The sequence below is a fragment of the Xenopus laevis genome, chromosome 6S (genome assembly GCF_017654675.1).
Source record: "Xenopus laevis strain J_2021 chromosome 6S, Xenopus_laevis_v10.1, whole genome shotgun sequence".
NCBI classification, from domain to species: domain Eukaryota; kingdom Metazoa; phylum Chordata; class Amphibia; order Anura; family Pipidae; genus Xenopus; species Xenopus laevis.
The window spans coordinates 97,264,285-97,280,799 of NC_054382.1; the positions used below are offsets into that span (position 1 = coordinate 97,264,285).

At 37.2% G+C, this 16,515-nt stretch overlaps 1 protein-coding gene across 1 annotated transcript in view; it reads left to right on the forward strand.

The window, feature by feature from the left end:
- The first annotated feature begins 1,399 nt into the window (after nt 1-1,399).
- The window catches only part of LOC108695274 (desmoglein-3), a 31,937-nt gene continuing 16,821 nt past the window's right edge, over nt 1,400-16,515 (forward strand). The window contains exons 1-6 of the mRNA XM_018223681.2: nt 1,400-1,586; nt 10,268-10,303; nt 11,736-11,873; nt 12,198-12,356; nt 14,710-14,851; nt 15,296-15,462. Coding sequence (XP_018079170.1) covers nt 1,539-1,586; nt 10,268-10,303; nt 11,736-11,873; nt 12,198-12,356; nt 14,710-14,851; nt 15,296-15,462 — 690 coding nt within the window. The 5' untranslated portion in view covers nt 1,400-1,538. The remainder of the gene's footprint in view (nt 1,587-10,267; nt 10,304-11,735; nt 11,874-12,197; nt 12,357-14,709; nt 14,852-15,295; nt 15,463-16,515) is intronic.

Genomic DNA, 16,515 nt, shown 5'->3' on the forward strand with positions numbered 1-16,515 from the left:
TTTTCTCAATAATAGAAAAAGACTAAAGAGTTTAGGGCAGGGGTGCCCAAGCTTTTTGCAATGAGGGCCAGATTTGGTGAGGTGAAAATGTGTGGGAGCCAACCATTCAGCCCAACATTCTTTGAACCATTAACATTAAATTACAGGAATTGAGTAATCGTAGCAGTGATATTGAGCACATTAGTGAAATGATCTGCCACTTGGTCTATACTGCTGCCTGTGTGCTGAAGGTGTTAGCAATCGACACGTACTGGAACGTAGTGACGCCATACTTGTTTAGTTTACTGTACTGGCACGTCAGTTTGTCTATTCCCACCTTCAGTCCTAAAGAAGTATGTGAGAGTGGTGCATCTCTACGTGACAGTACATGTCTATTGCTAACACCTTCAGCACACAGGCAGCAGTATAGACCAAGTGGCAGATCATTTCACTAATGTGCTCAAATATTACTGCTATGGGATTCGTACTGTGCTGGGGGGGCCTCATTATTATTAATTTCATGATGGAGGCTGAGGGCCGGTGTAAATTTTAAAAAGGGCCGCAATTGGCTCCTGGGCCACGCTTTGGATATACCTGGTTTTGGGAATTAGAAGGGATTATATGTAAAATAAAAAAATAAAAAAAACACCTTTTTTTTATATTCCAGGGAATAGCACATAAGCATTAACAGTGGCAGCTTGAGGTTTTTGGGACTCCAAATTAATCATGTGCTTTTATTCTAAATTAGACATTTCTCTTAAATTCCCATCACATATAAATGAAGAATCAGTGACAGGAGAGGTAATTTCACATGTTTTAGGATATCTTTCACATAATTAGCCAGATGCAATTCAACAAGTAAAATGTCTTAATAGAAGTGGAGATATTCAGGTCATCAGAATTACAGGAAGGGCATCTCCCACAAACAAACAAATAATTCACATTTTTACATGATCGCCATATTCTCTGTAATAATAAAACAGTAAGTTGTACTTGATCCCAACTATAATATTATTGTTCTTTATTGGAGGCCAAATAATCCTACTGGGTTTATGAAATGTTTCAATCATTTTTTAGCAGACTTAAAGTATAGAGATCCAAATTACAGAAGAATCCCTTCTCCGGAAAACCTTAAGGTACATTTTTCTAATAAAATTGAATATGGCCCAATGTATGTAATCGTCACAATGTAGCATTATGGCAAAGGGGTTTTCTACAAATCGTCTTTTTGATTCTGAGTAGCTAGTAAACTACTTGTTCATTGTGCTGTTTGGTTTCTGTCACTGGAATACTGGAAAAGCAGCTAAGGTGTGTCTGAATAATAATGTACCGACAAGCAATCATAATGCTGTCATTATTTTAATGTGGAGCCTGCCCAATTATCCATCTGGGTGGAGAAAAAGAAGCATCTTAGCTGGTTTCTCAAAGGAAGGCTGGCTGCTCTAATACCTAAAAAATTGCAACACCAGTAAGGATTTTTTTTTTTCTACTCCATCACCCTCGAAGGTGGTGGGAAAAGAACATTCTCAGGAGCCGCATCTGTTTGCATCTGAGGGACAATGGATTGGCTGCTATGTGCAAAGTGTACAGCCTTATTTCTCATAATGGTAAGTGGCTGTACGGTTAATATATGTATTTAGTGTGACTATATTAGTAGGTATATTTTTTAGAAAATTGTATCCATGGAAGTTCTATTCTATATATGTATATTAGAGTGACCACTATGAGGCCTGCATTCCATTATACAACCCTATTAGGGTGATGCTATTGAAAGCATTCGCTGTATTTTTTACATGAAATCCAATCAGAGGGCAACATGCCTAGATATGATATTCTAATATTACATGAACATGTCATGTCTATAATGGCCTGTGCTACAGCACTACCACTTCATCCTGTTGTTCCGATGAAAAATTATTCTGGCATACTCTAAGAATGTTCCTAAATGTATTCCTGTTGTTCCTATGCAAAATTATTCTGGAATACTCTAAGAATGTTCCCTAAATAAATTCCTGTTGTCCCTATGCAAAATTATTCTGGAATACTCTAACAATGTTCCTAAATGTATTGCTGTTGTTCCTATGCAAAATTATTCTTGAATACTCTATGAATCTTCCTAAATGTATTCCAGTTGTTCCTATGCAAAATTATTCTGGAATACTCTAAGAATGTTTCTAAATGTATTTGTTAACGAGTTCTTACATTTAACATCAATAAAACAATTTCTAATAAGAGTCGTAATAAGTTGTGCATTTCAAACAAGGTGGCAGGGATGATTTTCAGACAATGATGTCAAAACAAAACCAGTTTATCTGTTAAAACATGTGTATGCAGGTCAGGAATCCGCTTGGTTTTAAAAAAAAAATTTAATTTAAAAATTATGTTGCAATGTCTTGGCATATAAAAAGCTTCCCTCGTGAATATAATTACTACAATGAAATTGTGGTCAAGAAATAGGATTTATAGACTAGCACTTGTATAAATGAATTGGATCGGTTGTTCTTAATTTTGGCTACTAGTAAAATGAATAACAATGTGCCATTTGCTCATAATGTTGGACAGTTCTAATACAGTGCAGCTATGATTCTCCTAAAAATAGCATGTGCTTGTCTCCTATTAAAACAGTAACATATTTCTTGAATATAAAATTGCCAAAAAGTATTAAATTAACTTCTGCATAAATATCTTCTTACTCCCAAGGCCTATGACACCTAAATGAGCTGGCACAGGAGAAAAGCACCCAATATGCCTCCATGCCATTCATTCACATCATTGAGTCAATTGTCATAGGCAGTTGTCTCTTGAAATATGCGCAAGAGCATTTTTTGGCCCTACAACTGCTACTCACCATTTGTAACAGGCAGTCCAATCCCCTTGTTCAGCACAAGCCTTATTTATTGCCGTTAAGTTGAACATGCTGTCCCTTTAAAAGTAATTACTTTATTATTACATGAATGTGGATTTAAACTGAAATGTGCATCTAGTTCATGCAGTGATTCATTTACAGACTCTGGGCACTTTTGTACCATTGCAATAGCCCATTGCACTCAATCAGACAATGGCTTTTTTTCTTACAGTAGACAGTTCAAACTTTGTTTGCTGATTGGTTGCTATGGGTTATTGCACTGGAGCAAAATTGCCCAGTATAAATAAAGCACTATGTTGTAATTACCTGTGTATGTTATTTATAATGGTCCACGAATTAACAAATTCAATCATTCATACCTAAAAAGATCAAGTTTAGCACAAGCAGAAGAGGTACAATTCCTCTATCAGAGAAAATGCCAAATGTTTCACTGCAGTAGGGCGCTTCATCAGAGCATAGAGATTAACATTAGATTTTTATGAACATTTTTATGGTTTTCTATTGCTTGGACTGTACTAATTCATTTTCATATAGAGCTTATAACCAAGCAGAATGAGTAACATACACATGATAGATACAAACAGATGGAAATTGATGAGTCTGGCACAAAAAGAGCACATCTTTAATTTAAATGGGAAGACAAGCTTTCCTCCATCTTTATATAAAACTGTAGAAATCAGGCTTTAGTTACTAAACTCAGCTAGGTTAGAACTGCTTTGACATGTTCCTTAACAAAAAGTGTGCAATAAGGGAGTGTGAAAAACAAAATTAAAGTTGAAAGCATACAAACAAAATGTGTGCAATTAGGGTTTCTGTCTGATCCCACAAGGGATCTGTTTTGTATAATTAAGGCCACTGCAGACATATCAGAGAAATAATTAGGACCCTTAAACGGATACTACATCAGATTTATTAAAAATGTATTTTATTTTTGCCCGATAACAGTTTATTAGATTGCATTACATAGTGCTCTTTTGGATAATTGTTTTTTATTTCTGAAAAAGTGGTTGTCAGTTTTGCGCATACATGGATGTGACAATTTCTATTTCCTTTTTGGTAAACAACAAAACGTCTGACTTACTTTATGGCAGTAGTGCACCTTTAAGTACATTTTTAGTATGTTATAGAATGGGAGATTTTTAGCAGCTTTTCAAATGGTCTTCATTTTTTATTTTTATAGTTTTTTTTAAAGGGAGTAACGATTACTCTGTGCCGTTACAATTTAATTGTTAATGTTACTTTTTTATTACTTATCTTTTTATTGAGTTCTTTCTAACGCATATTTCATTCTCTCGTTCAAACCACTGCCTGGCTGCTAGGGTAATTTAGACTTTAGTTACCAGCTGCTTTAATTCCAAACTGGGGAGCAAATAATGCAGATTGTCTCAGAATATAACTTTCTATATCATACTACCAATTAATTTAAAGGTAAACAACCCCATTTACCAAAAAGCTACTCGAAGAAGCAGTATAGACAGAAGCACTGAACATGAGAAGTATGTAACACTTGGGCATTACACGAGTATTTAGTTGCAGAAATAGTTCCTGCTTGACAAGGGGACAACATTTTTCAGAACTGCCTCCCATTATTTTTATTTGGAATCACCTGTATCTGTGGGTACACTTGCAGTTCAGGTGGTTATCATTCAAAAACAATGTCTAGTGCATTTTCATACAATAGTTGCAAGTGTACCCACTGTTATTTTTGTTAAATAATTGGGGGCTATTCTGAATGTTTTATCACTTACCTGCAACAAAATTCTTGAGATTGCATTTTAACAAAAAATTACACAAAAGGGAATTCATTTAGTGTTTTCTATGCTTTTGTGATGTTGCACCATTGTTAGCATATCCAGGTCCACCTTCATGCATTAAATAGAGGGATTGTCCTGCAAATTGCACCCATAAAAGTTCCAGCTAGCACTTAATGTGTGGTGCTAAGTAGATGATGACATCTGCTAAGAAACAGGTGGCATGTGGGTAGTCCAGGACCATGAGTGTCCCAAGTAAATACTCCTTTAAGGGGTATGCCCATGGGCCATCCTCATTCTCTTTTTCTTGCAAGCTGCATTAGCTGAGGCTCTATCATGCATCTAATTCCAGAATATAAAGGTGACAAATACACAGGTCAATAAAATCTGCTTATTGGACCCTCTATGGGCCTATTGATGGACCTGTCCAACCTATATCTGGCCAAATATTGACAAAATCAGGCAAGTTTAAAAATACTTAAATCAGATGAGGACTGCATCAGCACATTAATAGGGTCCAACGGTCCTCTAAAGCCCCATTGTATGATCTTGTCTTCGCCCCTATGGTCAACAATAAGATCAGCCCAATTGGGCCGTGTGTGGATGGCCTAATTGGGCCAGAGAAACTTTGTATTACCGCACACCTCCTTCCACTTTTTCTGCGTAGTGGTGCTGGTCCACCGTTGACCTTGCCTGGTCACCTTAATGCTTTGTATTCTCGAAAAACGGTCCGCACACACCAATGTTGCAGTCGGGGATAGTGCCCCTTTTATTAATGCCACCAACAATAAATATTCAACGTTTCGGGGGGACACAGCCTCCCTTCTTCAGGATCCCCGAAACGACTGCAACATTGGTGTGTGCGGACCGTTTTTCGAGAATACAAAGCTAATTGGGCCAGAGCCACTTATTTTGTGAGTTGAGGTCTCCAAACAAGCAGATCTAGCAATATAGATGTTCTAAGCTTGAAGTTAGATTTTTACTGTGTTTGTCAAGATGTGAAGTGTAAATGTGTAAATGAAGTTTATCATGTAACAATATTTGCAAACTTAACTGTAGCACCATATACATCAATTCACCAACGGGACTACACAAACCCCTAAAGTAGTGATCCCTAACCAGTGGCTTATGAGCAACAAGTTGCTCACGAATCCCTGGGATGTTACTCCCAGCAGGTGCTTATTTTTGAATACCTTGGCATTTAGGCACGTTTTGGTTACATAAAAATAAGGTGTACTGCCAAACAGAGTCTCCTGTATGCTGCCAGTCCTCACAGGGGCTACCAAATGGCCAATCACAGCCCTTATTTTGCACTACTCAGGAATGTTTTTCATGCTTGAGTTGTTCCCGAACTCTTTTTACATCTGAATGTAGGTTGGGGACCCCTGCTCTAAAGCATTGATAATAATGTTAGTACACTATAGCAATAATGTCCATTATAGAGTCCATTATTAACAACAGTTTTCCAATGAAATCAAAAATGGGTGTGTTGGGTGAAAAAAACTTCTCATCCTCCATGAAGCTCACCTATAATTGCATGTTGTGGATTTCCCAACTGAAATGAAGCAAATAACTCATACACACATGAACCTTTACATTACGAAATATAATACCTCCATTAAGTGGCTACTGAGTCACTGTTAGATTTCAGCAATAACTAAAGCTAGCAAAAATCAAGTTAGTCCTATTTACTCCCACCCCCTATATGCAGAAATCATGTTGTAGAGAGGCTCCTTGAATAATGCTGTCTTTCAGCTCTATGAGAAATACTCTGAACAATTTATGGTGTTGGGATTCTAATAACAAATATCATTACTTTGTAAATAACAAAGCAGTTAGCATTTCATCATTAGACCCGTACTTTCTCTGGATATGATATTTTTCCTTCGCTTCTTTCTGCCCCACCCTCCATTGCTATAAGGGTGTAACATATCCTAAGGCTTTTGGCTCACAAAACTGTTGCTGGTTATATAGGTTGAATCTTGTACCTGTCTTGGGAAGTCTTGATTCTGCTCATCTTATTAGGGTGTGTTCCATTAGGAAAGGCTTGTATCTCATTTCTCAGGAAAATTTCCGAAATTTTGTATCCCTTTTTTTTCAAGAGTCCAATCAAACCACCAGCAATTAGCAGTGTCAGACTGGGACACCAGGGGCCCACCCAAAAACCTTAGACCAGGGGCCCACCAAGAAAATTTTGACCAGTGGCCCACTCTCAGTACTATTATTCTTCCTCTCATCACTCAACCTCTATTCTCCTAGTCTTTAGTTATACATACTATAACCTATTATTCCATCTATTTAGCGTTTTTGTTCTCATAGAAATAGGGAATGGCCATGAAATAGGTCAAATGTTTAGCAGCATGAGGGCCCACTGACACCTGGGCCCACCAGGAGTTTCCCTGGTATCCCCATGAGCCAGTCCAACACTGGCAATTAGCAAGCATTATTGTTTATTACTGTTCACACAGTGCTTTATAGAGTTTGTTCATTGTTAATCATTACCTCCCCCAATGGAGATTAAAATCTAAGTTACAGTCACACAGCACACAGTAAGATCAGTTTTTATCAGGTGCCATGGGGAGAATATACCAATTTCTTTAAAGGAGAAGTAAATTGGTATATTCCCTCCCCCTGGCCTACCTGTCCCGCTGGGCAAATGCCCCTAACTTGTTACTTACCCCTCTGCGCAGGTCCAGTCCACGGAGTTCACAGATGCCATCTTCTTCCATGCGATCTTCTTCCTGCTTTGACTGGCGTTTTTGGCACATGCGCAGTAGGAGCATTTCGCCGGTACGGTTCTACTGCGCATGCACCAAAAGTCACAAAGTTTTCTTCGTGACTTTTGGTGCATGCGCAGTAGATCAGTACCAGCGAAATGCTCCTACTGCGCATGCGCCGGTCAAAGCAGGAAGAAGATCAGCGGGACAGGTAGGCCAGGGGGGAGGGGAAGCAACACAGGGGAGGGGGGGAGGCTTTTTGCGCCCAGGGGGTTTCCTTCTCCTTTAATAATAGCGCTCATCCAACTTAGTACCCCGACACAACAAGTTATTGGTATAAAACTTCTAAATCATAAAATCATGTAAAGGTCTTTAATTATTAAATATAATGCATTTTTACAAAAACTGGACACATATATCTTCAAAAAAGTGAAACCAATGTCCACTGGTAAGATTTAATTTGATTCTGTATGTGTGGTTTACATTTAATTCAAAAGCAATCATAGTGGTAAGTATAAAGTCTATCAATACCAAGAATGTAAGCATATCTTAAAATTCTCATATTAAGGGGGTTATTTATAAAAAACTGATGTGAATTTACATAGGATTTTAAGAAAACATAAGAAGTGAGTAATTAACCACAATTTCTCTAGTAACTCTTGTAGCCACCAAATCAACCAAAAACAGTTTTTTCTTAAAGCAAATAGATTTTTGACAACCACTGCTCCCAGAATATTGTGACAATGATTTAGTGTGTGTGTTAATGATCTTATAGAACCTTCAGTTTACAGAGGCTACTATAGAGAGGACCCAATTGAAAGAGACAGTCCAGTGAAACATGTGCAGTGCATATAGTGCAGCAGGAGGCCTAGTGAAGAGTGTAACAGTATTTCATTATAGCCAACCCTATCACTATCCTCTGGGTATTCATATATTTGCTTCAATCAGATACATTAAATAAACACTTGAACTGCCATTTAGTGTACATTAAAATACTCTAAGGGGCCCATTCATTAACTTCGAGTGAAGGAATAGAAGTTAAGAATTTCGAAGTGTTTTTTTGGCTACTTCGACCATCGAATGGGCTACTTCGACCTTCGACTACGACTTCGATTTCAAACCGAATGATTCTAACTAAAAATCGTTCGACTATTCGACCATTCGATAGTCGAAGTACTGTCTCTTTAAGAAAAAACTTCGACCCCCTAGTTCGCCACCTAAAAGCTACCAAACTAAATGTTAGCCTATGGGGAAGGTCCCCATAGGCTTGCCTAACTTTTTTTGGTCGAAGGATAATCCTTCGATCGTTGGATTAAAATCTTTCAAAATCGTTCGATTTGAAGGATTTAATCATTTGATCTAACGATTATTCCTTCGATCGTTTGATAGAAGTATTTGCGCAAAATCCTTCGACTTCGATATTCGAAGTCGAAGGATTTTCATTCCCCAGTCGAATATCGAGGGTTAATTAACCCTCGATATTCGACCCTTGATGCATCTGCCCCTAAATGTCAATAATATGAGTCTAGAGATGCAAAATCCATTAGACATTAGTACAGATCTGCTGGGAATAACTAGTCCTGATATTGGTCTCAATTAGCGACGAACGAAATTGTTTGGCAGGTTTCACCATGGAAAAAAACACCCATAGACTTCAAGGGCTGCAAAACTAGTTCTGTGGTATGCTTTAAAAAAAATAATATTTTTCAGCACCTGGTTTTCCTGTCAAAGTAGATAGATGCAGGTCATACCATGGTCATGTCCATCTGCATATTTTGTTGGATATGCTTTAAAAAAAACTCCCATTGGCCTCAATTTGTTTCATTATTTTTTTACTGTTCTATGAACTTTGCAGTGGAGTGAAATGGGATGGATTTGCTCTTCACTAGGCACAATGTATATCCAAGTGATTCAAGTAACAATATGCTAAGAGAAGCAGAAAAGAAGGGCTCTTTGATGTTGTAATTTCCAGTGGAACTTACTTAGGTTCCTATTATGATCAAATATTTGTCCCAAAGGCAAAACTGTTGCATCATCCCAAGTTTGCCCATCATACAAGTGGCAAAATCAGCCAAAGATCTTTTTGTGTATGTCCCTGTACAGGTATAGACTTCTGGAGTCAGAAGTCAGAAGCAGTGATGGTAAATAAGGACATTGGAGGCCTCTGAACCTCCAATTGAGGGAACCTTTAGTTGTAACTTAAATGTAATTCAAATACAGCTCTATTTCAACCTTTTATATTTGTATAGTTTAGACACTACACTGGCTTCCTACTGACCGTGACAAATCACCTATGTTTCCCTAATCCAGTATTTCGGCCAATAAGTAGTAAATTGCCTGTCTGATTTACTTCCCTAGCGCCACAAGCCCTTGCTAAAGATTATCTCTAAAGTTAACTTTCTAAACAGCTATTCACTGGCTGGTCTCATAACAAAATCTTAGTGCATTCTGAAAGGTTGTTTGAAGTTGCACACAAGGACATTAACAGACGATTATAAATATATTCTGATTATTTCCTTCTTCATTATAATGGGCAAATACATTAAGAATAGATAATTCCAGATATTATACACTACTGGCACCCTATAGCCATTTTATATGGTTTATTAGGGTAGTAGGCTTTAAACAAGCATGTAATATGGATGAAACTGGCTATAAAAATGCACTGTGTCTACTAAATACAAATATATAATTTTACACATTTCATAACATGCAAGTCTGCCACCGCAAAGCTTGTCTGGGTCGGCAAGACAAGAGTTTTGGCATATGCTCCATGGGTGTGGTGCAGGGAGTATCTCATAGAAACTATACTAAAATGTTACTCACCAACTGGAGAGACAGAAAACCGTCATTTGTAACTTTGTAAATAGGTAAATGCAGTCTCAGATTTGCAGATGAATAGTGTAATTGCAAATCATTGACTAGGATAATAAACTTTTTTTTTATTCTTACAGATTTCCCTAGAATGCACCTGCAATTGGAATTTACAGGTAAAATGTTGGTGGCATCTCTTGCACGAAAACAGAATGTATTCTATGCAGTTATATTTATGTACAAAATGAATATGCACTTATCTGCATGTTAAGGGCTTTTGCTGAATTTTACAATTGGTTTCATATGGCACAGTTTCACGATACTCACTTTTATAAGGCAGAGCTATATTCCAGAGCTGTGACCAGCATATGAGATTGTAAAACATGTTATTTTTTCGAAACGTACCAGTTAATAGTGCTGCTCCAGCAGAATTCTGCATTGAAATCTGTTTCTCAAAAGAGCAAACAGATTTTTTTATATTTAATTTTGAAATCTGACTTGGGGCTAGACATATTGTCAGTTTCCCAGTTGCCCCCAGTCATGTGACTTGTGCACTGATAAACTTCAGCCACTCTTTACTGCTGTACTGTAAGTTGCAGTGATACCACCCCCTCCCTTCCCCCCCGGCAGCCTAACAACACAACAATGGGAAGGTTACCAGATAGCCGCTCCCAAATACAAGATAACAGCTGCCTGTTGGATCTAAGAACAGCACTCAATAGTAAACTCCAGGTCCCACTGAGACACATTCAGTTACATTGAGTAGGAGAAACAACAGCCTGCCAGAAAGCAGTTCCATCCTAAAGTGCTGACTCTTTCTGAAAGCACATGACCAGGCAAAATGACCTGAGATGGCGCCTACACGCCAAAATTACAACTAAAAATAAAATACACTTGCTGGTTCAGGAATGCAGTTTTATATTGTAGAGTGAATTATTTGCAGTGTAAACAGTGTCATTTAGAAATAAAAACTACATCATAAAAATCATGAAAGGGAAGACAAAAATCTACATCAATTACTCCTTTTGGAATATTTTTTTTACACCTTTTAAGGAATTATGCCAACATTATCAATGAAATATTTAACAAACACAGGAGTAATACTAAAGAAAGTGGGTGGCCGATTTATGAATTTTAGATTTGGAGGGGGGAAAAAATCACACAACTTTTTTCCTCACAACCACAACGAATAAAATATTTCAAACAGAACAATAAACAAATACATTTGTCATGGAAAGAACCTTGCTTGAAAAAGAAAATCAAATTGTTCCAATAATTTTCTTTTCAATGATTTGTATTGGCATTGTGATTACACAAAATATTAGAACAATCACTTAGTGATCAACTGAAATGCATAAGAAAGAGGGAAGGAGAAGAAAGAATGAAGAAAAGGCTGGCCCATAGAGTATTTAACTATATATTGGGGCCAAAGAAGGAAGAAGATATAGGTTCCATTAATTTTCAATAAGTCTCTAAAATTGCAGCTGTTTTAGCAAACTCCAAAAAACACTGGAACATAAACTTGATATACCATGAAAGTGTCTAGAATATTCATATACTTTTTTTTCCTAGTAGAAAATGTTTACAAATTTGTCCCTATATTTGAAGGTTAATGAAGGAAAAGATGAAAAAGGACAAATCAAATGGAACAGTATACAACTTAACAGGCAAAAGCGAGAATGGCTGGCACCAGTTGTACATTTGAGGGAAGAAGAAGACAACAGACACAGAAATCCTATAGCCAAGGTATGGTTATATATCATGGGGTTATATAATAAAAGGCACTAAGTTCACCCAGGTGCAAACCAATCAACAGGTTCCATTCACTGGTCACCTGTTTAATTGCAAACATCTTGCTATTGGTTACTGTTCGTGGGCACACGTATTGCCTTTTATTACACATGGGGGTATGTCTTTATGTAACATTCTAATCAACATTACATAACTTTTGGCATAACCTGAGTTGTGGGGTTATAAGCCAACTCACTTCTGTATTGTTTTGATATTTTAATACTTTGAAATATAGATTATACAGCATAACATCATAAATATTTCTGTTCTGCTCTACAGGTCCATTCAGATAAAGCGATAAAGAAACAAATAACATATCTGGTTTCTGGACCAGGTGTCAACCAGGAGCCTTTTAATATATTCCTTATTGATGGGAAAACTGGATATCTGAATGTGACAGGAATAAAAGTTGATCGTGAAGTTACACCTGTCTTCTTTGTAAGAAATCTTCATATTTTTGTTTTAAAGGGAAAAGGCTTGAACAGGTAGAAATGATCCATGGCGTTGAATCTTTGTCAATCCTTATGATCACAATAGGTCATCTTTTGATCAGCAGCACTCCATATGCTCAGTATTGTTCTCTGCTATAGGGAAGCTGATTTTAAAGATTGACACATATCATCAAAACATTAGCAAAAAGTAGTTGGTGCTGAAGGACTGATTACTAATAAACTCTAACACAGACTGTGCTGCTTTCTATGTTGTCAAGTACATCAAAATTCATTAGAAATTAGTCTTGTAATATGAGGATTTTATAGCCTTTACAGTGAAAGAGTTGCCAGACATCTCTTTACAGCAGTATCTACAATTCAAACAATGCAGGTATTTTACAGTAAGCTTAGGCTCTTAAGGGCAGATTCACTAAAGGGCGAATTGTCGGCAGCTACCATTTCGCACATTCCACACCACTTCGCCAGGCGCAAATTCGTTAACATTACACTAATTCACTAAAATGTGAGGTTGCGTCCTTGGCGCCAAAAGCTGGTGGCTTTTCGACACTTCTTCAGTGCGAGCATTTCATAGCGAAAATTCGCTAGCGTTCGTATGTGGCCATGAAAATTCGCTAGTAATCTTATGCTTAGGTCAATTTGAATAGGGGAGGCGCATGAAAGCCGTATACACGCCTTTTTTTTAGAGATGTTGGTGTAAATGCTTGAAGTGACCACTTTTTATTATAAATGTCCAAGGGAGCTTAATAAAGACATAAAAGTTCCTCTAATGCCCTAGACATGAGCCCACCCTAAAATATATGTGGCAGGCCCATCAAATGTGTTAAAAAAATGTTCACACAAAAATATTTAATACTTTTGAAGGCAATACCCCTTTAAAAATAGAAAAGTCGCCAGCGTTTTTTTACACTTTTTATGACTTTACGGGGTACAGGATATGATGTCACTGACATCAGATTGAGAAAGATGTAGCTTTGTTTCAGCAGTTCGCCCGGTCTAAGATGTCGAAGGAAACTGGCGAAAGAGGTAACGTTCAGTAAAATCTGTAATTTGGTGAAATTTGCAGCGCAACGACCATTCAACCAGAGTGTAAAGTTGCCTGGCGATAGAGTGTGAACGAACACTAGCTACGGTCTCTTTTGTTAGCGAATTGTCGATGTCCCTGCAGATGGGATTTCTGATGAAAAGTCGCTAGCGTTAGCCACTTCGCCCTTTAGTAAATCTGCCCTTTAAGCTATTCCTTGTTTCATAGGGACAGGGGAAATAGAAAAGGAGGATGGTATTTTTGTATATTGAGCATAATTTGAACCCCAGTATAAAGGATGAAGTTGTAGAGGAGAATGATAAGGCTGAAGACTTATAGGTTGTTTTTCACACATTGTAAGGGACATGAAAGTTAATTGTAGTGCTATACTACAGACATGATGGAAGTGAGATGAAGTGAAGAGGAAGATGCTCAGCTCCTGTGGAAATTAAAAAAGGCTGCAAGTTTGGTGCAAGTTTTACAAATGGAGTGTAATTACCATGATATCAACATGAGTAATAGAACTTCAAGTGCAGTTAAAGGAGAAGGAAAGGCTAAAATTAAGTACGTTTATCAGAAAGGTCTATATAAATACACCAGTAAATGCTGCTCTGTCAAAAGAAACACAGCATTTCTTTCCTTCTATTGTGTACACATGGACTTCTGTATCAGACTTCCTGTTTTCAGCATAAACCTCCAGGGTAGGGCTTGAGCATGCTCAGTTTGCTCCTCTCCCCCTCGCTCCTCCCCTCTCTGCTGTAATCTGAGCCCAGAGTTATGACTGAGCAGGGAAACTCAGGCAGGAAGTGATGTCACACCAAGTGAATATGGCAGCTGCTATCCTAAACAAACAGAGAGAGTGTCTCAAGCCGTTTACTCAGGTAAAGCATTCTGCAGAATAACTAGTGTTATAGCTTGCACTATTGTGGCTAATCTATTAACAATAAACTGCTTCGGTACCTTTCCTTCTCCTTTAATTGAAACAAGTTTATGAAATTGCTGCATGACAGTTTTATGTCACAAATTCTTGAGGACCCGACCAGAAATGATGCTATATTATTAGCTGTAAAATCCTGGCCCCTATTCTATTCTACCCTACTAGTCACTTGACCTAAATTTGCTGGAAGCTACACGGCTCTGCTACTTACTCTAGAGTCTATACCTGCCAATTAACCAAGGGGCCTGTTTAAGATGGACATTAACCATCAACCCCCATCCCCTTCATAAGTTACTTTACAGCCTTTCAATACTGTGTTTTAGGAAATTGTGGTACCTTATTTGTATAGCGAATATAATGAAACATATTTATTTTGCCTAGTTAACTGTAAGGGCGCTGTCTGGAGGAGCAGATGTGGAGAAACCTCTCTCCCTACGCATCAGAGTTATAGACATTAATGACAATGCACCTGTGTTCTCACAAGCTGTTTTTATTGGGGCAATAGCTGAGCTATCCAGTGCAAGTAAGTTATATTCTTTGATGTGATAGTACAAACAATAGGAGGAAGTCTGAATATTAGCATATTTAAAAAAAACCTTATTGCTGACAGCCAGGAAAGTGTTAACAAATTGACACATCTATCAATACAGATGCTGTACATGTCAATTTTTCATGCCATTCTTCCAAATGGGGCGTTAGAGCTCAAAGCAGTGCTAATCTGTTAAACCCTCTGAGTCGTTTATCCCCAATATAAATCACAAGTGGAATCTAATCATTTTAGATATAAAATGTTCTGCATTGCTTTACAAAGTAATAATTTTAACTAGTAGCAACAAATAAGATAAGAACTATTTATAGTCATACTGAAATTATGAAATTGTCTAAATATTAATTAGTGATCTGTATTATTATTGTTGTTATTATTATGCAAAAAACATTTATTTTCATTAATTTTGATACAACTCAGGCAGCCTTGTGATGCAGATCATCGGTACTGATGCAGATGAAGAAAATACATTACATTCGAAAATTGCATACAAAATCATTTCTCAGAATCCTTCTAATCCCGTAATGTTCATTATGAATAAACACACTGGAGAAGTCTTCACAGTGTCCGGTTCCCTAGATCGGGAGGTAAGTTAACCCAATTCATAGGAAGGGTTTTCTCTTTTTGTTTAGCCCTTTTATATAAATAAACTGAATCCCAAAGTATAAGATACCTAGGGGCACATTTACTAAGGGTCGAATATCGAGGGTTAATTTACCGCAAATACTTTGATCGAAATTAATTCATCGATCGAACGACTTTCCTTCGATCAAAAATAGCTTGCAAAACTTATGGGGAAGGTCCACATTGGCAGTGATGCTCGGTAGGTTTAAAGTGGCGAAGTAGGTAGTCCGAAGTTTTTTTTAAAGAGACAGTGCTTCGACTATCGAATGGTCGAATAGTCAACCGATTTTTAGTTCAAAACGTTCGAATCAAAGTCGTAGTCGAAGGTCGAAGTAGCCTATTCGATGGTCGAAGTACCCAAAAAAATACTTTGAAATTCAACGTTTTTTATATTCGAATCCTTCACTCGAGCTTAGTAAATGTGCCCCTTACTATGACAAAGGGTTTGCTGATTATTCATTTCCTGATTAAATTGAAAATGGTCTAGAACATTTGTTGCTCTTCATAACATAATACATATATATATATGTATTATACAATACATAATCTCTCCAATAATTGAAACGATATTTTGTAGAACTAATAATCTCCTTTCTTTTGCAGCCTCACATAACACATATTTGCTGTAATTTGTATTTTATTCAAATTTATACTTATTCTTCTTTATGCTTTGAATTTTAAATCTACTGTTTAATGTTTGGTTCATGTACGAGTGCATTAATATATTCATTTGGGACAGGAGCTGACCTGTATTAAAGGAACAGTAACATCAAAAAATAAAAGTGTTTTAAAGTAATACAAATATAATGCAATGTTGCCCTGCACTGGTAAAACTGCTGTGTTTGCTTCAGAAACACTACTATTGTTTATATGAATATACTGCTGTGTAGCAATGGGGGCAGCCATTCAAAGAGAAAAGCCTCAGGTAACACAGCAGATAAGCTTTGTTGAACATAATGGTGTTATCTGTTATCCACTATTTAACCTGTGCCATATAGCCTTTTTTCAATTTCAGC